Raw genomic sequence first — 25,233 nt, forward strand, 5'->3', positions numbered from 1 at the left:
ACATACACATGTTTTTCAACTCTACTCTTTTAGACCTCTTTTGGAGGACAGAGCCACAGCAAAAGACAGTTATAAGAAAAAAACCTATAATGTAGCGTTTTCATGTGGTGAAACTGAAATAAAAGCAGTCATTTTGGAGCCAGACAGTTCAATCCATCATTGAATTTATTGCATCTCAAAGGGCTTACATGCACATGGGGAGGGCCATTGTAAATAAAATAAATTTACAACTAAACAAAAATACAATTTTCATAATTTAGTCATGAAAAATGTTAATAATCTCCCATTATTTTCTCTGAATCACATCTGATTCACACAACCAATCCACTAAGAGGACAACACACAGAGTAAGCTTGATAACTGTCTGTAGTTTACAGCACAGGAGAGGGGGACCGGTGTTAAACAATGTCCAAACATATGCATATGTCAACACTGAAAACATACACATTTCAATGTAAGTAAGCAGGAACAGAAGTGCTTTGGGTAACACGTTCAGAAGGTTCGACAGTGACCTCCTGTGGGTTTCTCTACACACTGTTCCTCATGTGGCCACATACAGAATTACATACAGTTCCACTAAAAATTGGCCGATCGTCAGTACTGATCATATGAAGAACTCAAACGCAGTGTTCAGACAGCAGCAGGATCGGATTTTTTTCTTCACATTATAACTTGGCCACGTTTGCTCAGTGGGTGCATACTGCTAGATAACACTGAAGTTAAAGGTACCATGTGGAGTTTTCCACTGCTAACAGGAGTAAGGTTTTGATGAGGAGGTGTAAACACTGTACATTTCAAAGGTTTTTCTTTACATGAAGTAAATGCTTCGTATTCATAACCATAATCAACGGATCGGGGATACTTAAACAGCTTTCTTTGGTGTGAAATACTGAATGCAAGCAGAATATCGTATGCAAACTCCATAACGTACCTTTAACCCGCACCCAAGTCAGTGATGGGATTTTCTAGTTGTTGCTAGGTTACCATGTTGATTAACTGCTGTTCTTAGAAATGACTCAATATAAATTTCAATCCTTAAATCAACTGGATGTCAGATTGATTAATTTGGGCTGGCTGAACACAGGGTTTGGTATGGCATTGCTATTGAGAAAGTCTGAAAGAAAGAACAGGCACCAGACATTCCCCGTGTGAGAAGTGTCAAAAGCAGACTTACGTAGACAGTTAGACAGGAATAGTCTGAATTTACCTCCGTGCTGAAGAAGTACATTTTAAGATATGTCCTGTAATAGCAATACCAGCAAATATCAGTAGCAGTATGGAGGATTATTCTAAAACAAAGAGAACATATACAAATGAATAACATAAAACAAAAACACAAAAGAAGAAATGTAGAAAAATAAGCCACCAGTTAAAAACAAGAGAAACAAACAAAAGGATCACTTGCTGGTCTTGTATGACTCAGAAGCCCATAGAAGAGGTTTCTAAATACACAGTATATTAATCATGTAGCGGTAGTCATATTTGCTTCCAAATAGTGTTGAAAGATGATGGTAAATAGAAGGATACTCACACCACTTCTTACAACTTCATGTCTGACTCACATTTATATTTCTCTTCAACACACGTACAGAATAGAGACGAAATCCTCGCCCGGAGAAATCTATGTACATCAAAGAGGACCTTTCTGTAAACAACACACAGCATGTTTCTCAGAAAAATCTCCCGGGGCTTTGTTTGTTTTTCCCACTCTCATCCAATCAGAGCGGGACAAAAGGAGAGCCCCTCCCCCTTTACAAGGAGGTACGGACAAAGAAAGGGGTGGAGACAAATAAGGGGAGGAGCTCAGGACACCAAAGCACATCCATCATTCGACTTAGTACTAGAAATGAATCCGAACACGTACGCCTTCGCTTTCTCGCGCTTAATTTTTTTTTTTAAGTGATTTTGTTTAGACAAAAGTTTGGTACATCGACATAAGCACACGCTTTTATTTTTTTCTCGTATATTTATATGTAATCCGCTATGGTTCACTTTCACAGTTTGTGCTACAACATCACACAGGAGAAGGGCTGGGCTGGAGTAGGGTGGAGAAAAGAGGCTCTTAATAAGGTTGAATAGCTGAACATCGCTGGTGTTCTGAGATGTTGACAGACACCAGGTAAAAAGGTGAGGGGGCTCTCATCCAAAGAGGGAAGCAGCTGGAAGACAGGAAATAGAGAGCATTTTTAATATAAAAGTCATTTTGTTCTGGAGGCAAATGAAAAGGTCTGTACTGGAAGCTGACTGTGAGTTTTGTTTTGCAAAGCGATGATCTGAAACCAGCTGATTTTCATGTTTCTTATATTCAAGAAGTTCATGAGTATCCTTTTGAAGACCAAATACCTGACATTAAAGATGCAGATTGAAAACTACCAAACATTAAATCAAGTTTACTACCTGTGTGTATATCTGTGTTTTCAATTACGTACATTCAACCACAGCAATCTATAAAATATCTAAACCATTAAACAACACCGCCGGCTTAGAAACCCGCAGCTAGTGATGACATATTTAACCAAGTATAATGTAAAATCAAACTTTAGAAGTGCTTTCATCATTTAAATTAAGAAAACTGATCAGTTGCACACAGTTTATTAGATGTTTAATCCATAAAATTAAAATTCAATTAGGAAAAACTTCTCCAGAGTAGCCTCATATCAACTGTGAAGCATAGCTATGGAAATGTAATAGTTTGATGCGGTTTTGTTGCTTTGTGGACCGTGCAGCTTGATATCATTGATTAAGCTCTGAATTCTGCATCATATGAACCTTTAAACAGGATTACAACCTTAATCACACTAGTATTAATCCTAGCTGAAGACGCTCAATTCCACCTGGGTTTTATTTAACCCAAAGCTCATTCTTAGTCATTTTATTTTTGTGGATATAAAAGCACAGAAATAAAATATTTATTTAACTTCAGCTAAAAGCAGAAAAAAACCCTGAAGATGCTGTATATGGCTTTATTGTTTGTTGATGACTTTTTAAAGCTCTGAACTCAGATTTGCAGTGGCACTGCCAAGTCACATGATTCCAACAAACGTACAACAAGAATTCTTTCATGAGCTCCCACCTGGAGCGTTATAAGAAGTCCTTGAGGTCAAGTTCTGCCAATGGGTCCTTGGGCTTCTTGGGGCTCTGGCTTGCAGGTCCTGGAGAAAGCTGGAGAAACAGGACACACAGATCTTCTTAAATTGACCACAAATATTTTAGATAAGAAGATATAACTAATTAAATTCAAAATTAAGTAACATTTTTTTAGATTGACTCCCAACATGTACTGTAGCTCATTTATGTTGTTTTACATTGTTTTTATGTGCTTTTTAATGCGTTTTTGTAGCACATTCACAGAGAAGTTTACTGGAGCTTATATACTGTACTTTATGTTGTAGTTTTGCTGTTTGCTAGGACGAAGTCCCACAGCTTTGTAATGGACAAAAAATTGTTTTCTTATTATGATTCTTAATAATATAAGCAATGCTTGTAAGGAATATCTCTATAGATCTATATGAAAACCAGAACTATTAAATTGATACATAAAAGCCAGTATAAATATACATATATATGCACAGATCACGGCACAATTAATTTACTGTCAGACAACCCAATCGATGTGTTTTTAAAAGTTTAGCCCCTGCTAACCAGCTACCTTTAGCCCTTCTCACCTAATGTTTCCATATTAGCAGACTGGTCAAGTTGCTGTTATAGCAGCTCTTTATTTCATTTAGCTATCCTGAGTTTCCCACTTAAACAAGCATGCGAAAATACAGCCTAATTTTGAGGGAAAGACTGTGATGTGTTACCGGTGCTCCTGGTGCAGCGGCTCCAGGTGCAACTCCGGCCACCCCAGTGAAGGGAGGTCTCATCATGGACTGTCCCATCATGGGCTGCATCACAGGAGCTCCAGGCCCTGCTGCAGGAGGCTGGTAAGACAAGGGAAGGACATCAGTCTTGGAGCGATACAATTCCCCAATTCCCAAAAAATGCAATAAGATAGAAAAGCAGGTCAAAGGGGTGTAGTTTTTGGATGTCTGTTTTCAAAAATATGCATTCAGTCAGTTAAACAAAGTTAAGCATAAGGAAAAAAACATTTCTTAGTTTAGAAGCTCTCTACAATCCTCAGAAAAGATTAATTATAAATTAAATTAAGCTTACCATGCCAAAGCCAGGTTGTGCACTCATTGGTGGCACCATGGCTGCACCAGGGGGAGCTGCTCCTGGCACCCCAGGAGCTCCAGGCGTGGAACCGGTCTAAAGAGAACAAACAGGTGAACATGTCACAATAACACATCTTGGTTCAGGAAGTGTCTGCACAGTGGCTGCCTAAGTGACCTGATTTTACTGTCCAGATTAAATGAAAGTACAGATTAAAAGAAATGTAGTTACTGATAAACCCGTGGCAGTACAAACGCACACTTCTAAACTTAGTTTTCAGAAAGGCTGCTTTTCATATAAAGCGTATTCTGATCCTGATGGAATGAATACTGTTCTTACCATGGGGGCTCCCGGTGTAGCCCAGCTTGTGGGGGCTACCTGTGGCATCCAGTTTGCGCCTCCTGTTAGCTTCTTCTCACTCTGTGAGTCCCTAAAGGAGTTTAAATGTAGGATACAAGTCAAGATATATGCAATTAATGTCACTTCAATCTCTGTCTTTTTGGGCCAAATGAGCAAAAAGAAAGAAAGGGTTTGCAAATCTAATGATTAACTAATTTTTATAGAATTCACACACTTACTTTTTCTTTACTCCAAGGTCTGAACAGGAAAAAGAAGGAAGAATGAGTTACCTTTCTATGTAAGAAGACAAATAATAGAACTCCATACAGGGAAAGCTACAGTTTACCTCCAACCAGGTTGGCCAGCGATGTGTCCAGATCTCCTACAATGGTTTTGGTAGCAGGAGGGGTGGCGGATGGAGCGGCTGCAATACCCCCCATTGCAACAGGAGTTCCCATGCTTCCTGCAGTGCTTCCAGTAGTGCTGCCCCCAGTGCTCTGGGGCGTTACACTAGGCATCAGCAAGTCACCTAATCCATCAAACACTTGATGGTGGGAAGGTGGGATAAAACAACATAGATTACAAACCTGTCAATCCCTACGTTAACGAACACAGAGCAGACAGTATGATGAGTGGGACAATCTGGCTGTGACAGCATAAGTATTCAGTTGTGTATCACATGCACAATGTCTGGTAATACATTTGAGGGCAAAACTGCACCAATTGAACTCACTTGGTCAGCTGCTCAACCAGTTAAGATTGTCACATCTCAGAACTTAAAAACCAGCAACATCTGGAGGACATGTTCTAAACCAGGTGTCATCAAGGCCAGCTGGTTTAATTCCAACTTACAAGAAGTACTGTATTGTTACAAGTTGGCTGTTTGTTGTGGTATATATGCATGTACAAACGATCAATTTTAATTTTATTAACAGCTTCACAGTGTATAAGCAGGCAAGCAGAAGTAACAGCTTTGGCAAAAATTGGATATAACATTTGCTCCAGAAATGCCAGTCCTCTTCAGCTGATTGTTCGGCTACAAATTCTTTGTAATATCTCATATAGACCATGCTCTGAAATTTTGTGAAAGCACAAGTCGATGAGACAGAGAAGTTCACTTCTGTCTGAGGTGAGTTGCTGAGGATATCCTGAACTTTCCTGTTTTTAAGCACTGGTGTTAGCCTTTGTTATCTGCTGTTAGCTAGTGTTAGCAGCTGTTAGCTGCTATTAGCCAGTGTTAGTGAAACTTTCTTTGAAGTGTATCTAACATTGCTGGACTCAGACATTTAGTAAATAAACTCTCATGCAATGTGACAGGGTCATCCATCTGTTTATCAGAGAGAGAAACAGTTGATAGTTTGACCTAACATTAGCTGGTACAATGTTAGCTTAACCATCTGCAGTTGCTGTTTAGCTGGCTTGTTCTCAGCTGTCCAGAGACGGGAAAGCCACATTCCTAATCTGCTGTTTTTGCATGTTTTAGAGGCTTGTCTCTTGAGTTTTCACTTCTTTGGTAAAGGAGACCCCTTCTCTTGTTTACCCTTTGACATTCTTTGGATCATGGGTAGTCGACAATGGCAAGAGACATCCAAAACTGGGATTCAAAATCTCATAGAGGTAGGTTAGCAAGGTAAATACTGAACCGTGTAGCAGAGTGGACCAAAAACACATCTACTCAGTAAACGCCATTACCGGAAGTCCCCCAGGAGACCCCTTCTCTGATGAAAAAAAAACCCCATGTGTACTATCCTTCATATCTCAAGTGTGAAGGTTCAGAAAATGTGCCTCTGTAACACACGAACACCTATGAGTTCTCATCTCTATGGCCAGTCTTGCCACATACATAACATCCTTCGACAAACCACCATCTGCTCCAGTGTATTTTTAATGTATTAATTCTAAGTTTATGAGAATGCATCAAGTTGTTGGAAAATGTAGTTGCAAACAAATCAATATATATTTATGAGTACATTTTTTAAATTAAATTAAATTAAAAAAATGACGGACTGTACCTTTAAGCTGGTATAGCCTACCCAAAGAAGCTGCCCATCTGCAAGTCACTTTGCAATCTGCCTCCACCTAGCTCCTCTTTTCCACTTTCTACTGATCTCCCTGCCTCTAGCTTTCCCTGTATGTGTGTGAAAGGGTGGGGAAGTCCTAAAACAGAGCCATACAGCAAAATATAAAAATCTTACAGGTGGAACCATTAATCTTCTTTAGTCTGTAGTGGATCTGAATGAACTGTAACTGCAGGAAGTAGACCATAACCTTTAGTCTTTGACTAATGCTTGCAGTAGGTTTAATCATACGACGCCAATCTATTAGGTTTCATCAGAGTAATGCTTTAAAAAAAAGGAAGGTTTGAAAGATGTTGCTGAAGCCTTGATGGCATGTGGTTACTCCAAGAGGCTAAAATCCAAAAGACTGAAGGGAAACGTAGATGCATTAAGGGTAAGCACCAATCGTGTCTCATGCAGGAGACAACATGCAACTTGGGAACAGCTTTGGTAAAGAAAACAGTAAGGGAGAGTTGTCCAAAGGGCATGCTGTTATCCACCGCAGGGTTTAACTCACCAGTTACAGATTAGAAGAAGCAAGCAATGACCCAGCAGAGTGGAAGGAGGGTGATGAGGGAACAAGATGTGTAAAGCAGAGGAGAAACACAGAAAGAAAGCAAGAAAATAGAAAGAAGGGAGAGTGGAGGGGTGAGTGGGGAGGTGAAGAAAGCACAGCATTTGTGAAAGTTAAAGAAGTAAAATAGAGGAGACTAAGAGAGAAAGACCAGTGCAAAAGAAGCAGCGGTGCTGAGGAATAAAGCAGTCAGCAGGAACAAGAGTTTTACGTCAGACTGTGACCCCAGCACGTCAGCGTCTCATTCATGCAGAAATCAAGCTGTCAGCAGGTAACAATAACTAGGTCAGCTGTTAAGAGTGCTCGGCTTTAATAAAGCAAACCGAGATTAATGCACATCAAGCAAGACCTGTGCAAATATCAACAAAATATTTCATAAAATTCTCTTAACTCACAAGACAATGACATCAATCACTAAAATGAAGCAACATAACAACCACTTACTTGAAGCATCAAAGCCACCAGAGGGTGCTGATGTAGTGGATGGAGGTTCTACTGCTGCTGCTGGAGCTGGAACTATTGGTACTACGGCCACTACAGCAGGTACTGGTGGAGCTGGCGAAGAAAGCGCGCCCAAGGCATCAAAACCCGTCTCTAGGAGGTCATTCTGCACCAGAGCTGGAGCCAGGGCTGGAGCGGCAGCAGGGGTGAGGGTGGGGGACATTAATCCTGAAGGATATAAACAACAGGACTGTAGAATCATACCGAGTACTGCATCAGCACAGTGAAATAAACAGGAACAGATCATCCCTCCGAAAGGAAAACAGATAAAATATTCATGTTCCAACATATCTTTAGAATTCATAGTATCATAATGTCCCAACAGAGCACTTTGCTGTCAGACTGAAGGCTGACTTGTCATTCACAGTCTCCAAATGTATAATGAGAGACAAAGCCTTCAACTATCAGATTCCTCTCCTGTGGAACAAGCTATTAGTTTATGGTTCAGAAGGCAGATACCAATCTACTTTAAAGATCAGACTTCCAACTTCCCTGTTTCATAAAACTTGGAGTTGACGCTGAATCAGGAAACCCTGAACCATCCCTTAGTTTTGCTGCTGGCCTCAGGCTGCTAGTGGGCTTTCCATGAACGGTCTCCTGTTTACACTAATCCCAACATCTGGTTGCAGGAGATGATTTCCCCTCCCTGAGCCTGGTTCTGGTGGAGGGCTCTTCCTGTTAAAAAAAGAAGCTTTCCTCCCTGCTATAGCCAAGTGCTTGGTCATAGGGATAGATCTCTCACTATTATGGTAGATCTTTACCTTCTGATGTAAAGTGCCTTGAGAAGATTGAACTGATGCTGATAATGATTTAAATAAATACCTTTTTTCTTCCACAGTTACCTGACAAAATTTATTTCTAGATGTTTCAGTTATAAAGGCATTTAGCAGTATTTAACAGCTGAAAGAAGAGAAAAAACTGTGTAATGTTGAAGCGTTGGGGTTAATGAGTTATAACAGTGTATGCTGCCAATACACTCTGCATTAGTCTTATTATGACAGTTCTGAAAGCAAGACTTTCACTTAAATTGACTATTTCTGTAATGCACTGAAACATTTACTGGGCCAGATCTGCACAGTTTTCTTTTTACAGTGACATACACAGAGCCAAATAAATGCTTGCCAAGTGTCTGGGTATCATCATCTACTTCTAAAGGTTTTGTAGTTTCAATGTAGCTAATGCACAACTGCACCTCCCAGTAGGTTCATCAACTATTCAATAAAGATCTAAATGAGATGGGCAAGACATAGCCATGATGTCATTGGGAGGTCGTGGAGGAAAGACATATTCCAAATGAGTCCTAAGTCACTCTGGAACAGCTGTGCAATTAATTCAACTAGAGCTGCCAAGTCATTACTTTATTGACGACATCTTAATCAGCGTAAGACTCTCCAATCAACCATTTGCCAAAATGAAAAGTTTTTAAAAGACTTTTCAGCACAACTTACTTAAAGTTTTCTGTCCATTCAGTCTTTTGATTCGCATGAAACACTGTGATGGAACTCCAAAGAGTGACAACTAGAAGAGACTCACCTCCCAGCAGGTCGTCTTCAAGTCCTACAGGAGCAGAACTCTGCGTTTCCTCCACAGGGCCCCCGAAAGAGTCTACGGGAGCATCCAGTTATCCACAAGGCAGCATGGAGGGCAGAAAAGGATGAGAGGTCAGCCCTGGTACACAAAATGAGACACAACGAAGGGGTGGGTAGGACACAAAATTATCTTTATAAAAGAAAAAGAAAAAGTGTGAACAAAAAAGGTTAAATCAAATCAGATTTTAAGGCAATCCATCCAAGAATTGATTTAACAGAAAATACAAGGAAAACATCTGTGTTGGTTCAAGGACACATATAAAACCTGCAGGACACCGGCACTTGAGGCCTGGAGTTCCCCACCCCTGACATAGAGAAATAAATCCTCTAGGATACCCCCCCCCCCCCCCCAAATTAAAAAACCCAAAACAAAACAAACCCACAAAAAACAAACAAACAAAAGAAAGATACGGAAAAGTCAAATAATATGAGGCACAAAGTACATCAACATCAATTATATGTCACATTTTATTGTAGAAGTGATATACCAGTGTGGGATGTCAAGTCAGTACTTAAATAACATCTATTGAGTGAGCGTACATATGCTTTATGGTATCAGGACACTGATGCTTACCGAATGTGAGTGTATTTGAGACATTAATAAAGTGGGTTTACACTTTATTAACTCTAACAAACTCTACAACTCTTAACAAATCTCTCGCAAATCGTATATATCTGTCAGTTGGTGTTGTATGTACAGTACCCAACAGGTCAATGACAGGCTCTGGCTCTGCTTTAGGTGGAGATGAGGTCCCTGCCGCAGGAACAGAAGCAGGAGCCGGGGCAGGGGTAGGAGCAGGAGATGAAAACGAATCTGGACAGAAGAGATAGAAAAAGAGATTTAATTAAATCAGTTTTATTAATCACTGCTTCAGTTCCAGTGACAGACTCCTCTGCTCATGTAGGGTTTTTTTTCCTGCCTGTTCTAAAAAGACTAAAGCAGACATGCAGAGAAGAAGAAGCAGAAGGAGGAAGCAAGCATCCCTGCATCTTAACTGTGTATCCACATCCTTGAAGCGTGCATCCTTTGGAAGTAGAGGTCTGGTCTGCATGTGCATGCAGACCCCAGTACCATGCAAAAACTTGTCTGGCTGCACCCCTCATAAAAAAGGAAGGGAAACAGTGATGCAGTAAAGGTAAAGCAGCTTGACTCACCCGTCACAATGTCTCCAGCCGGAGCCGGCTCGGGCAAAGGAGAGGGCCCGCGTGAAACAGCAGGAAGGTCTAATTTACCAACGCAAGCAAGAGGCAGAATACGAGAAAGAAGAAAACCATGGAGGTTGGGCAAAAAAAAAAAAAAAAGCATTAGCGTGGCAGGTAGAAAGATAAAGCATAGAAAGAAAGCAGCCACAACGATTATCCGGTAATTGACGAGTGGGATGCATGCACAGTTGTCACATACCACTATGGGGGGACAAACCAAGAGGTGAGGAAAAAGAACAGCTGACAGAGGAGTGGACATATAGAAACCAGAGGAGATGAAGAGGTTCCATAGACAGAGAAATGGATATCAACTCCTGTACCTGCACCAAAAAGGTCTACGCTAGGAGTGGTAGCAGCTTTGGATTCAGTGGTAGGGCTTTGCTCAGGCATAGAATCAAACATATCTACGAACAAGGACACACAATCATATGTACATTCAGAGTCCAAAGTCCAGTGCATACAAAATGGATTCAGAAGAGAGATGAGGGGAAAGCAGAGAGAGCAGATATTTTGATTATTAAATGGATAAGTTGCTGTGTATCTATCCAGTGCAATGCAGAATCAGAGTTAAAAGGGAAATATTGCCAAAGTTAAGCATGAAGACAAACTTACATATTTTCTATATAATAATCACTACAATCTGCCATGTTCAAAATTCAAGAGCTAAGAGATAAGAAGACTAACGGGAGAGGTTTTCAACACCTGGCATTTCCTTTGCCCTCCAATAAAACATATATAAACATACTTTCATTTAGAAAATCCTGTTTGTAGCTGTGTGGCATTCTGAGCTAAACAGTAATGTTGGCATGACAATATTCTGATATCTGGCTTCTTCAGCTAATTTCATGTTAGCATGTTAGTATGCTAATAATTAGCAACAAACAAAAACTCAGAAGAGGACTGTCATTTACCTTTGTACATTTGCTACATTTGTTGGATAAAACAAAATGTGTTTGATCCCTTCTGATGCTAAACAAATATATATATATATATATATATTAGTATCAAACTACCAAGTTGATTTTGGAGGGAGTATGATTAGTTCAAAATTCTTTCTCAATGGCTTCTTTACACACACCCAAGTTTTTGCTTTAGCCACGTTCCGCTTGGCCTGTCAGTACCTATCGACTGCCTCAGAAGTCCCACAGGCTAACCAAGCACAATAGGACTCCTTCTTCAGCCTGACGGTTCCCTTCACCTCCAGTGTCAACCATCTAGTTAGGGGGTTACCACCATGACAGGCACCAACCACCTTGCGCCCGCATCGGTGCAGCTGCTTCAGCAATGGAGGCGTTGAAAATGGTTCATTCTGACTCAATGTCCCCAGTCTACCTCGAAATGCTGTCTAAGCTATGCTGTCAAGGGAGTTGAAGATCTCACTATATGTTTAGGCACCCCATGTCTGTCCAGCATCCTCCCCCAATACCTGATCCAACTCCCCGCCAGGTGGTAATCAGTTGACAGCTCAGTGCCTCTCTTCACCCAGGTATCCAGAACATATGGCTGCAGATCTGAAGATACAATTAAATAATTGATCATCGACCTGCTGGTGCCACATGCACTTGTAGACACCCTTATGTTCGAACATGGTTTTTGCTATGGAAAGACTGTGGTTTATACATAAGTCCAGTAAGAGAACACTGGTTGGGTTCAGATCTGGCAGGCCGTTCCTCCAAATCAAGCTCCTACAGGAATGTCGGGTACTCTGAACTGTCGTTCAGTGCGTAGGCACAAACAACAGTCAGGACCCATTCCCCGACCCGAAGGCACAGGGAACAAACCCTCTCATTCAAAAACTCCAATGTACAGGCAGCAACCAGATGGGATATTAAGATACCCACCCAGCCTGCCATCTCTCACCAAGGGCAACTCCAGAGTTAGACAGTCCAGCCGTTTTCCAAGAGACTGGTTCTGGAGCCCAAGCCATGCATTGAGGTGAGCCTGAATATATCTAGTTGGTACCTCTCAACCTTTCACACTAGCTCAGGCTTCTTCACCACCAGAGAGATGACATTAAATGTCCCAGTTGTTAGTCTTGGTAGATGGGGATCAGTCTGCCAGGGTCTCTGCCCCGGGTCGCCACTCAGTGCACACTGCACCCGACCCCTACGGCATCTCCTGCAGGTGGCGGGCTGACAGGAGGGTGGGCCCATGTCCCTTGTGCCCTGGCAGGTCTAAGTTGTCATAGATTAACTAAAATTACTTAACCTTCATGCTGAGACTAGATGAGTTATTATAATTAATTTAAAAACGAGTGCACTAAAATTCATAACAAGCAATCCACTGATAATTTTAAAAAACCTAAAGGTTCAACAAAACTTAGAAATCAATGGCTCAGCTCTGCTGAGTTTGAGAAAGCTCAGCAGATGACCAAAGTATACTTATCATGAATATCAGAATCAGTGTACTATCGCTAGCTTTGGCAAAGATATACAGCAAAAACAATTCTTATTTGGGCTTCTTAAGGCCTTTGGGTTATTAGACCTTTCCACACACTGAAAAACAAACATAGACAAATTCTGTTCTTTAATTCTGACATTTAGCGATATTCCCTTTTAACTCAGATGCATAAGCTACAATACAGCATTCCCATCCACCAGTATCTAAAAACTCTGGCCACAAGCAGGAGAAGAAAACACTTTTCTTCCCTCCAAGTTTGGGAGACTGTTAGTAATATTAAAAAATCAACACAATTTGAGCCACCTCTGTTAATAAACACAAAACAAAATTTTCTTTTATCCACAGAGATCAAATAAGTACAAGTTTTGGTCCCCGGTCGGTAAATAATATTCAATTTTAAAACTGGCTTTGGAGATTTTTTCTAATTCGCTATATTCATGTTTTTTGGGGGTTTTTTAACAGAAGAGGTCAAAATGCTTGATTGACTATAAACAATCTAAAGGAAAGGTATCATGGAAAAATATAAAAACAAATCAGAATGTAGGGACTGGGCAAGTTATTGTAATTTTCACCATCATCATCATCATCAATACCAAGAGCAACACAATCATCATAATTATTAATACCATCATCATCACCATTGTCATAATGCAGGGCAATGCAGTGAGAGGCATAATGAGAGCGAGAAGACTTTACCACCAAAGAGATCTAGAGTCGGGGCAGCTGCAGACTCTGTGGTGGTGTCGGTGGAGGTTGTGGCAGTAGTAGTTGTGGTGGTGGTATTAGTGGAAGAAGGGGTGGGGGCAGCAATGGGGGCGATGATAGTCGGCGCATCACTAGAGGTGGGAGGAGTAATGGCAGCAGCATCCGCCCCCGTGTCGGTGGGCTTCATAGCAAACAGGTCCAGTTCTGGAGCAATGTCCGCACTGCCCTCCGTCGTAGCGAAGGGGTCTTCGCAAAGAGCAGCAGGTTGGTGGCGTTCAGGAGTTAGGGAGGGGGTAATGATTAGAAAAGAAGGGAATGGGTCAGTGGAGAGGGGATGAGGAAGGGAGGAATTAAGGATTTGTTAAAGTGACAAAAACTGCAAAAAGCATTTTTGTGAGGCTAAATACCTCAGAAGTGTCAAGTTAGGGTCAAAGAAAGTAAAACAATACATGGTAACTCAGAGCTCCATCCACAAACTTCAGCAGAAAATACAATAGAAAGAAAAAACAGTAATTATGGACTATAGTTAGTAGTGGAATAATTCCATGATGCCCAATTTGTCTCAAACATGCAAGCCTAATCCAAACCATCCATGTGTCCAGGAAACAGCCGGCTCTGTGAACAATGCTAGCAGTATATAAGAATGAAAGGACATGCCATAAATACCTTGTATCTATTAAAAATCAATTTAAACTGTTTTCTTCTGTCCTAGAGTGACAAGTCTTTCTAACTTGGGTTGACAAAAAAAAAAAGGGGGGGGGGGCCGTAAATATTACTTATTACAAAAGAACTACTACACAGTCAACCATTTGCTAGTTAGCATTAGTTTTTGTTTGTTGGTTGTTTTTGTTTTTTTCTGGTTTATCAATAAGAGCAGGACACCTATCAATACATGGAGCAAAGAACCTAGAAAATTAGAGATAAGATAAGATAAAACTTTATTAATCCGTCGGGTGGGTTCCTAGTTAGCATTAAGTAATTCTGGGTCTAGTCAAGTATACAAGTTAGTAAAAGTATTAAGTATTAAGTTTTCTTCTTCTTTATCAAAATAGTTAACTATATATAGTACTTCTTAATCAATCTACGTAAATGGCCTTGATCTTCATTCTTGAAGTAAATAACTTTGGCAGTGCACTGGTAAATAAGCTAAATGCTAACATGCTCACACTGACACTAGTGACTTGCTAATGTTTGGCAAGTAATGATTTAAAGTTAGCAAGGCAACATGCTAATCATGAACTTAAAACAACAACTGAAGCTTAGAAAAGCTAACAAAGCACAGATGTATTTTGGCCTAGCAATAGTGTTATAGTGAACATCAAGGTTCATAACACAATTGACAAAGTAAGGAACAAAATTATTTGTTTTATTTAAGTATTTTACAAAGTTATTAGAACCTAAGCTTGGCGATTAATGTATTTTGAGCAGTACTGGGGTACGTTGTGGCAAAATTGGAAAAAAGTCATGGAATCACTCCAGTCTTCTCATTGTTGAAAAACTAAGCTAACCAATGCACAAAGTTGTCAAAAGCTGGCGCTTCCCTTTTACACAGAAGATAAAGTGTGGATGCAGGATAAAGTTATTTTTAAGGTTAATCACACATAAATATTAAATACCCTGTGATTACAGTAGGGGTAATTATAATGTAAAGTAACATTTTTGCTTATTGAATGGACATTATGTAGGTTGCTTCAGTTTCTCTGCTATGTAAGCTGCTGCAGGCCAAAGAGAACAGCTGAATGCAAGTTATTAAAAACCAAAATAAAATATGATTAGTATAACCATCATAATCCAGTTGTGTCATGGTTAGTGGTGTTAAAAAAGACATTTATTTCTGGAATACTGAGAAGATAATAGCTGTGCTGTGCTTTTTACTGCAGTATTCACTGGATGAATATTAGGAGGAGAGGGTCCATGACTTGGGCATTGGAGTAGGATTTGGGGTGAGACAGTGGGACCTGAGGGCAGGTTTGTTCTACTGTCTTCTATGAAAGCAGAAGCAGCTTTATTAATATAATAAAAGCAACAGCCTTCACATTCGCACACGCACTCGTACCTCCATGCACACACGTTTGCACAGAAAGCTGTTTTGTCACCCACCAGATCCACCAAATGCATCAGCAGCAGGGCCCGCGGCCACGGCAGCAGGACCATCTCCTGGGGAAGGTGCAAACGCATCTAGGGTATTGCAGACGAAAAACAGCCGGAACGCGAACACAAAACGTAACACCCGGACCAACACACCAACACACACATGGATGTATAGAACAGAAGATGAATAAACAGATGAAATGGACAGGGAAGAAAAATGAGAGGTCAGCATCAGGAAAAAGCAGAGAATACAAGAAATATGCAGCCCAGTAACTGCAATGATTGATCTCATTGTATCATCAGTCACATGATGAGTTTTGTTTTGATGGGGCTGCATAATGCTGCATTCAGTGAGTGCACCACCAGTGCAGGCTCGTGAAATGAGGCATGTTGTCACAAGTTACTTGCACTCTGTGACAAGAGGGGAAATGTCAAGGTCAGGGATGGACAAAGGTCGTTTCTCTTTGGTGTTTTAGTAGTACTCTGAATGTTTGTTAGTATTAACTAATATGCCAAATTATCATTAAATAGCACTCAGCCAGTTTTTGTCTTGGCATATTTAAGAAACTGTTAGTAACTCATAGGAAGAAAATAATTCAGGGCGATAACAAAAAGCACAAATTGACAAATCTCAAATATATGCATCATGATTTTGCACATTGCAGGGGAATGAAATAATGCTGTACGGTACTGGTTAATTTTTGGGGGGCGGATTTGAAATGGTAAAGGTTTTTCCCCCGCCGAGTGAAAAACATGATGCGTGATAGCTGGACACTAAGCCAGCACAACAGTATGTGCATGGCAGTCACAAAGCAGGACGTAAAAACATGTTTAGTCACATCACTAAGCATTATTTTTTTTCCAAAAATAAGTACATCTGACACAACACAGCCCCCCCCCCCCCCCCCCCCCAAAAAAAAACTCTCAAACATTTCTAGCTATAGAATGAAGAAATATCCGTTTAATTTTGGTATTTTATATTAGATAAAATAAGGCTTGGAAATAAAGCTGCAACTTGAGAAAAGATCAAAAAAATATGTTAAAAAGATTCTTAATTCAGATTAAGGAAATATTCTTCAAAAAGAGCTGTGAGTGCTGCTAAACAACATTTCTATCCTCGAAAAGCTTTGGTAATGCATTTCTCATCTGCCTACTGTTAGAATATGCATTTGATGTTGTTTTTCGCATCAAAAAGAATATGTAGAACATTTAAGCTCAGTGGTTAACCTGATGAGACAAAAGCCTGTATGCTTTTTGTCAGGTTATGATATTGCACTCCTGTGTTTCCAAAAGCAAATCCAAGCTTCATAACAAAGGAAATCTATCATTATGTAACTAAACAATGAATGGGCTTGTTGCAGAAAAGCAGGCAGGCCGTGTCTGCATCCTACCCTCCACCTACACTGACCTCCGAAAAGGTCGATGTCTGTGGCTGAGGTGGTGGAGGCAGGAGCAGAGATGGGCAGCGAGGTGGGCGCCTGCGCAGCTGCAGCAGTGGTGGAACGAGCAGGGGCTATGGGCGGGGCAGCCACGGGGGCAGAAGCAGCCGCAGCATTGGCATCAGCAGACTCTTTCTTTGCCAGGAGAGATTCAGAGGCTCCGTCGGTAGCGGCCGGAGTCGCTACGCAGATAAACCCCGCAATCCAAATGCCACGACCCAGTCACAACCCCCAAAAGAGAGGAAGAAACAGCAGGAGAGAAAATAGGGAAGAAGGAGCAAGACGGCAGAGTCAAAGACGTCAAAGTGAGTGAAAAGTTCAAAAAGAAAAAAGAAAATTCAGAACTGCAGGTTGAGAGACAAGTTGAACAGGCGACTGCAGGCGACGCTGTCAACAGAATACTTACCCAAGAGATCTTCAAGACAGCACAAACCAAAACAAAGAGAGAGAGAGAGAGAGAGAGGTCAGAGACAGTGAATGACTGAGTTAAGAAAGAGATATACTTTGAAATTATGCAGATGCTCCAAGTAATGATTTTTTTTGGTTAATTTGAGAGCTTCCAACCTTTTACAGGAAAAGCCAGAAAAGCAGAGATGGGACAAAAGCAAATCCAATTGAGTGAAAGGGTCATTAATATAACTGAGGCTTTAAAAAGGCTAAGGCTGGACCACAGCCATGGTTAAGGTATCAGAGGACATGTAGGAAAAAAATCGTTAAAATTGCGATTAAAACCACAAGAAGTTTCACAATGTTAAAGAGGAGAGTCCCATTTCTCTTTCTGTTAAAGCCGATGATTTTCAGTAAAAGTTTAAGAAGAATAAAAGAGTTTGTTTGTTTCTGCACATTTATTACAAACTATAAATAACTGATGCTGCTGCCAGCCGAAGCATACAGGCAGGTTTTTCCGTTCAGTTTCTTCTTTCTCCTTCTTGGTTTTCATTCATTCTATTTTGGCAAGAAAAATCACTCAGCAGTCACCTCACCACACTGTGTGCTTTGAAAAAAGGTTGCAAATAATTTAAAGTAAAGCTGGCGGCGAGTAGTTTAGTAACTGAATCATTAAAAAACAACAGATTTATTGAAGAAGTTGATGTAAGTGTGTAAAATGTGCTCTTTCACTGAAGTACATTAAGTTAAGGTCATCACTAAAACTCTCCCCTGTCACAGCTGAGCGACCATAATGTGACAGTGTGAGTCTGTTAAACTAAACATAACAGCATGTTAAAGAGCTGGGCATAAGGCTGTAGGACATGAGATACACAGTACTTTACACTTCAGGAGGTCTGGTTTAACATAAGCTACAACTTTTAGCAGAAACTTCTCACAGCAGTAGCAAAGGGTTATATCTGAAGCCAAGACGTGCTGGGCAAAGTGGCGGTTACAACCGTTTCCATGACAATAACACCCAATAAACTTGATTTTCCTAACTAATTGTGTTTGATGCTAAAATAAATTTACTGCTTTTTATGTTTCGTTAATGTCTCTGATCTCCTTATTTTGTAATGTTTAGATTCCAGTTTAATTGAATCTTCCCTTCTGTCCATTTCATATTTTTAATAAATTCTATCTTTGTCTTTAAAAGAGTAAAATACTAATTAATATATATTATCTTGTTAGCTTTCCAAAATTCTATAAAAAATCTATATTCATAACTAGAAGATCTGATCTAAATTTTCTTTCCTCTGTGTTTTTCTCACATTGAAAAAGATTGATGTTGATCTGTCTGATATATAAGCAAATAAGCTGAGTGTGTTAGAAACAAAAAGCTGATCTCACAGTTTAATTCATAACACTCTATAATGCCAGGGATCTGATTGTTTACCTACATGGATCATTAGCTTATAGGGATGCTGACTTTTTGCCTGAAAATGATGAATCCAGTTGATTTGAACATTGTATCAGGAGCTACACTGACTATTCTAAGAATTCAAAATACAGCCTTGAAACAGTGTCATGTGAGTCTGTATTGTTCTGTATTGGACAAGCAATCTGATATGACGAACATAATTTCCCTAAAACACTTGATCTTTGGGACTAATGTTGTATTACATTTAAAATCAGAAGTCAGAAGTTCCAAAATTCCCAGTCAGTCATTTTTAACTGAAACATCCCCTTACTTACAACTCAGAGAGTTAGGGCAGCCCCGCCAACCCCGACTTCATAATCCAAAATGGCCCCAGTGCATGTAAACGATAATAAAACTTCTAATCTGTGCCGCCACTGCTGTGTCTTTGTGACTGGTTAAATAAGCCATATACAGTGCACTGACCCAGCTCTATCTATGAACTTGATGCACCGTTAATTTAAAGTGCAAGAAAAAAACTATTATTGTGCTGCTTTCTAATTATGTATGGCTGCCTCCACCTCCGAAGAAGCAAAACAAATCCTACTTTTCTTTGCTTTTATTACTTGAATGAACCCAACTTGGGAGTGACATCAGTCCCGGCTCTGACATCCAACTTCCGAGGTAAATGAAATGCAGCATGATTGAATGGGTTGTGGGACTACTCTGGGGTCAGACCTGTCTCTAATTGCATTTAGCATGATATCTTTGTAGGCATTCATTTATAAAGCCCCTTTTTTTTAACATTTTAGCTAATGTTAGTCAATCAAAGCTGCTAAATAAACAATTAGTGCCTAAAAATGTGGGAATATCAGCTTGTACTCAAATCAGAAAATGACGGGAGTTTCAAACATTTCATTTGGTATATCAAAATGACCTTACCTCCCCATCCAGTTGTGGAGGAAGCCGCTGCAGTGCCCCCTGCTGATGAGGAGGACATGGGATCTAGATCCAAGAGGAACCCATCATCAAGTGCACTGAACACAGGGGAAAAAAGACAGTAAGGGTGTGTTGACAGAGGAATCCATTTAAAATGTGGTATCGATGCAGATAAGTTACAACAATCTGTTATATTGATGAGTAATTCTTACTTGCTGGCAGTGGTGGGGACTGGTGCAGTGGGAGTGACAGAGGGTGGAGGGGGCTTGGCAGGCGGCACGGGGCGGGCTGGAGGCCCACCGGGAGCAGCGGGAGGCGCGGGCTTGGCTGGCGCAGCAGGTGCTGCTGCTGCCGGCATGCTATTGTTAGCGGTAGCATCCTGCCGCAGAGGACAACCCCCGTTAGATGATGACCAATATATTCATGTAAGCAAATGTGATTCACAAGCTTTCTAAACAGATGAATAACAATAAATCACTACCCATCTAAAGTAAAAACTAGTAAGGGTGAAGCCCTTGATTCAAGTTCTCAACTGTATTTTGACTCTGAAAGTTGTCACACATAAATACAGAGTCCTGTTATCATAGCTACATTGTGATTATCATGAAGCATAGCTTACCTTTGTGGGCGACCTGCAAGAACAACAACAGCACATGAGTTAACGAGTTTAACGCTGTACACAATGGAAGCTAATGGCTGCTACTGAGACAGGAGGCAAAGTGACGGCTTAAATATCCCTTTGTCGTTTTCAGGCAGGAAGCATTTCAAAGCAAATCCATTAAGCAAGCATCTTCAATTAATGGATATATGCTGCATTGATGAGTTACAACTTCTTGGCCCCAGCGCCACTTGAACAAAGCTTTTGTATTTTGACATTACACATAGAAAGTAATGACTGACATGTGACTGAAGCTTTGTAAAAGTTGGGGCTGACTCTACAGTAGGATGATACAAAGGTGTTAGGTTAGTGATGACATGTGCGAAAAGGCAAGGCCTGTCATCGCTCCAAATGATTTGATGATGAAATGATGATTCTGAAAGATGCAGGATATTCAGACGCCGTGTCTATTCAATCACTGAGTAATAATATAAAAATAATGTATAACCTGAATAAGGCAAAACACTGATGAATAAGGGGGAACAATGGTGGTGGTGAAATAACATTTACAAGTCCTACTCTTATGGACAGAGATTACTTACTTATCCTCTCTGAATTGTGTAAAGATAAGAAGAAATGACAAGTTGGAGAAGTATTAGTGAGTTTTACTACAGATGAGCAAAACCCCGGCAAAAACGTTGATGTTAAGCGTTAAAAAACCCACTAAATTGGTGTTTTGTTCGATCTACTTACGGTTTCTTCCCCTCCAAAGTGTTGAGGTGGGTCTCCAGAGACGCCAGAAGGCTTTCGGGGGCCTGCAGACAAATACACAGAGAGGGGCTGCTAATTACTCAAACACAGACAGCATGTTGAGTACAGTTAGACAGAAAGGCATAAGAGCAGACCAGGGTGCACAGGGTAATTTATAGATCACATTTGGATTGTGCGAATGCCTCTTTAACAAGGGCTTCTTCGTGGTGGCTATGAAATAGAAGGACAGCAGCTGAGGAGATTACTTAAGTGCCTTTTTTCTAATACGCTGATAGGCTGCAGACTGGCTAATATCCTGATGGCTGTTCTGCCTTCTCGTATTCCTGCATGATGCTCTGATAATTGTCCTCCCTGCTCAGTTTTATTTTCTCTGTCTAATCTAATCAACATTGACTCAGCAGCACTGACTCTTGGAACACCTCACTCTATTTTCATTTTACTACATCTATGAATGCACCGCTCCAAAGTGAACCTTAGGCTGGCACATTGCCTTAACTGTGACTTGAGTTTTAACACATTAGGGCTGCAAAATATCCTGACTGGCTCCTTCGTCCAGCACTTAATTAAATCCATAAAAGAAACATGCTCTTTTGGAGTGCTAGCTTCTTCTCCTTTTTGTTTTGTCTTTTGTTTGCTTTTTAGAAATGGAAATTTCTTACGATAAAAACATGCAAACCAGTAAGGAAAAATAACAAATGTGAAACTGCTGCTATCCAAAATAGATTTTTTATAATGTATAAAATATATTCAGGCACAAATACACAGCTCTGCTCTGTGCTGGTTGTCTGTTGGGTCTTTACATCCATTTTCTTTTCTTTTTTAACCCTCACAATATTGTAAATTGATCTTTGGTTTTTGATATACAGTATTTTAATTGACCTTCTGTCACACAGTGGACACAGATTTAGGCATGCCTTCTTCCACAATCGTTCTCCAGGTTTCTTGAAGCGTATTCAAAGCTGTTCTTTGGATGTTGGCTGCCTTTTGTAAGTAAGTAAACTTTATTAAAACTTCATTTATATAGCACCTTTCTAGATAAAAGATCACAAAGTGCTTCACACAAGAATAACAAAGTATAAAACAAAACAGACAACAGTTAACAAAATGCAATTTTAAAACAATGGGTTTTAGTTGGGTTTTTTTCAAAAAGCTACTGAGTCCAGAGATCTTAAGCTCAGTGGGAGAGAGTTCCACAGTCTGGAAGCAAAAGTGGCAAAAGCTCTGTCTCCCTTAGTTCTCAGGCTTGTATGATGAATGACAAGTAGACCCTGATTACTTGACCTACGAGACCTGCTAGGGACATAGGGCTGCAGAAGTTCAATGATGTAGGCAGGAGCTTGTCCATGAGGAGCTCTATAAGTCAGTACCAGAATCTTGAAGTGGACTCTGAATTCAATGGGGAGCTGGGAGTTGGAGGAAGTTCTCAACTTTAATGGAATCTAAGCACTCATTCATTGTTCTGTTCTCTTTCAAGATGATCTGACGCTGCTTCAGTAATGCTGAGGTCCTAAATCTGAGGAGACCAATCCATGATTGATAGTGTTTTATTATTTGTTTTTCAGGTATGGTTTTACTGCATTGGCAGTGTGTTTGGGATCACTGTCACACAGAAAAGTGAAGCTGTTGACAATCAGACGCTTTCCCATTGCTATTACATAGTGAATTAAAGTCTGAGGGTATCAAAATATCATAATATATAAAGTTCTTGGCTAATAGCTCTTTGGGAATCAGCTTGTCGGTGTAAAAATAGGAATGCTTATGCTGGTCAAACTATGTTGCTTTCATACAACTAAAGAACAAACTTTGTTTTAGTAAAAGCTGCTAGTAACAAAATGCCTAAATATATCATGGAAAACTGTTTCTTTCTGGGGACACACCACTATTCAATGACTTAAATTGGATTTTTTTTTTATATACTTGAATGATTCAAGGAGCAGTATTAAGTGCCTAAATAAAAAACAAAACATAACTAAAACAAAAAAAAAAATCCTGTACAAAGACTGAACTGAAAATGAGTAAAAAAGCAGCCAATGTCTAAAGAAAAATCACTGGGTTCTTGGAAGTAAATGATAAAGAAATAAGGGGAGGCTTTCATAGCATTATACATACTAAAATGGACAATAAACAATAATTGTTACACAAGCACCGGGACACCACATTCAGAATAGAGCAGATACAAAAGCATCTTCATGCTAATAACAGCCACGATGCGGAGCTGCATGCTCAATCAAGCTAAACTCAACATGATCACCTAATGATGTGCAGTAAAAAGGATAGTATGATATTTAGAAAAATTCTTAAGAATCTCAGCAAAGGTTTTTGTTCTTCCTATAACACTTTCTTTAATTCTCTGCACAGTTTTCTGGGTCTGTTTATTTATAGCTCCCTTTTAAAACTGAAGACTTACAAGGCAGATAATTTTGTCTTGACACTGAGAGAAATAGATAGATCATTATCACCCTGGGACTTTAAAGTGTCTGTCCTCACTACTCAGTACAAACTGTTCTCTGTGCAGAGGACGTTTTAACTGTTTAACTCCATTATTGCAAAGCTTAGACAAATGCAATAATGGCTCTCGTTTTAGGAAGCCAATACGAAAAGCTTCTGAACCAAATCTCTGTGATAGCAAAAAGCTTCCAGGATAACGTATGAACGTATGGCTGACACTGCCATCACTGGAAGGATAATTTCTACATCTACTTGCTGCTCTAACAAAAACAACAACAACAAAACAACACAAAGTGTGCATGAGTGATGACATAACAACACAGCAAGTTAGTCAATGCTAAAATTATTCTGTCTTGTTTGTGCTGATGTAAATCCTCCAGATTTCTATTCTCATCCCGAGAATAGAAATCTGTATTAGATACTGAAATAAAGGTTTCAAGGCTCTGTAAGACTGATAGTTTTTTCTCCTGCACTCATCAACTGCATTTTATCACAATATTCTGAGAGAATTTACTGTCTGTAGGTTAGTCTGTAATGATCAGTGATGCTGTTATGACAATTTATTGCTGATAGCTTTTAACAGTGGCTGGTAAAGGAAACTGTGGCAGTTTGGATAGCTGATCTAGTACCATTTAATATTTATAGCTTGTTTTATCAAAATAACAGAAAGAGATTTGTTTAGTTTTCTTTTCTCCTGCTCAGAAACAGTCATAAACAGTCAGTGTCTGGACTCTTAACTCTGTATCAGATTTTCCTCATATTACAATATGGCCACCATCTGAATGGCATTGTCAGAAAAGTCAAGAAATCCAACCCAAAGGAAGCAAAGAATAAAGAATTTCTCTATAAGCAGAACATCAGCATGCCATGTTGGGGCCGGATGTTGCCAGAACGCCATGTTTACTGTATATGCTTCCCAAACTTCCTTCATAAGTTATTGTGTAAAATTTACCACTAGAGGCCAGTAGATTGCAGATTGCAGTCAACTGAATTCTGTTTTCTTACCCCTCCCAATTTAAGTTCCTAAAACTTCCTACTGTGGCCGCTATAGGTAAAACAACTCTAGCCGTCAATCATCTGTAGCAAGTGTATGCTGTCACTCGGCTGTTTACCTCAGCTGGCAAAATGCGTCTACGTCTCTACATTTATTTGCTCTGGAGGAAGCCATAAAACTTTGTGAAAGGGGTCTGATGTGAGTCGATGAGACAGAGAAGCTCAATTCTGACTGATGGCAGCAATACTGGGGTGAGTTGCTGAGGATATCTTGAACTTTTCTGTTGGTGAACACTGCTGTTAGCCACTGTTAGCTGCTGTTAGCTGCCATGTTAGTGATAGGAGTCGATGAGTCAGTAAGATGGTGTTAGTTTCTCTCAGCTGCTGCCAGCTGCTGTTAGCCGACATTAGTAAAATTGTATTTCGAGTGGATCTAATATTGTTGGACTTGGACACTTAGCAAAAAAAAAAAAAAAAAAATCTCATATGATGTGCAAATGCAATCAAACTGTTTATTAGAGGGAAAGTGTGATTTTTAAGACACTCAAGCCTAACATTAGTTGGCACAATGTTAAGTTATAACCAACTGTTGTTGTTTTTTAGCCAGCTCTTGTCAGCTGTCCAGAGACAGGAGGGTTAAAACTCTAA

At 40.0% G+C, this 25,233-nt stretch overlaps 1 protein-coding gene across 8 annotated transcripts in view; it reads right to left on the reverse strand.

Moving 5' to 3' along the window:
• Positions 1-1,344: 1,344 nt before the first annotated feature.
• Positions 1,345-25,233, reverse strand: part of snap91a (synaptosome associated protein 91a) — a 57,611-nt gene continuing 33,722 nt past the window's right edge. Inside the window, exons 9-29 of one of the 8 annotated variants that reach the window (XM_013912950.1) lie at positions 21,127-21,188; positions 20,976-20,984; positions 20,395-20,407; positions 19,988-20,154; positions 19,779-19,873; positions 17,460-17,468; positions 17,023-17,235; positions 15,624-15,680; positions 13,515-13,769; positions 10,739-10,822; positions 10,371-10,439; positions 9,919-10,029; positions 9,160-9,231; positions 7,570-7,794; positions 4,841-5,038; positions 4,734-4,752; positions 4,495-4,585; positions 4,156-4,251; positions 3,804-3,923; positions 3,074-3,162; positions 1,345-2,159 (exon numbers count right to left, since the gene is read on the reverse strand). In XM_013912950.1, coding sequence (XP_013768404.1) covers positions 3,082-3,162; positions 3,804-3,923; positions 4,156-4,251; positions 4,495-4,585; positions 4,734-4,752; positions 4,841-5,038; positions 7,570-7,794; positions 9,160-9,231; positions 9,919-10,029; positions 10,371-10,439; positions 10,739-10,822; positions 13,515-13,769; positions 15,624-15,680; positions 17,023-17,235; positions 17,460-17,468; positions 19,779-19,873; positions 19,988-20,154; positions 20,395-20,407; positions 20,976-20,984; positions 21,127-21,188 — 2,046 coding nt within the window. In that variant the 3' untranslated portion in view covers positions 1,345-2,159; positions 3,074-3,081. Of the gene's footprint in view, positions 2,160-3,073; positions 3,163-3,803; positions 3,924-4,155; positions 4,252-4,494; positions 4,586-4,733; positions 4,753-4,840; positions 5,039-7,569; positions 7,795-9,159; positions 9,232-9,918; positions 10,030-10,370; positions 10,440-10,738; positions 10,823-13,514; positions 13,770-15,623; positions 15,702-17,022; positions 17,236-17,459; positions 17,469-19,778; positions 19,874-19,987; positions 20,155-20,394; positions 20,408-20,975; positions 20,985-21,126; positions 21,189-25,233 lie in introns of all 8 variants that reach the window. The other 7 variants (XM_005741302.2, XM_013912948.1, XM_013912949.1 and 4 more) reach the window with 7 other exon arrangements.

This window comes from Pundamilia nyererei, unplaced genomic scaffold, assembly GCF_000239375.1.
Source record: "Pundamilia nyererei isolate P.nyererei 1_Seehausen unplaced genomic scaffold, PunNye1.0 scaffold00109, whole genome shotgun sequence".
Lineage (NCBI taxonomy): Eukaryota > Metazoa > Chordata > Actinopteri > Cichliformes > Cichlidae > Pundamilia > Pundamilia nyererei.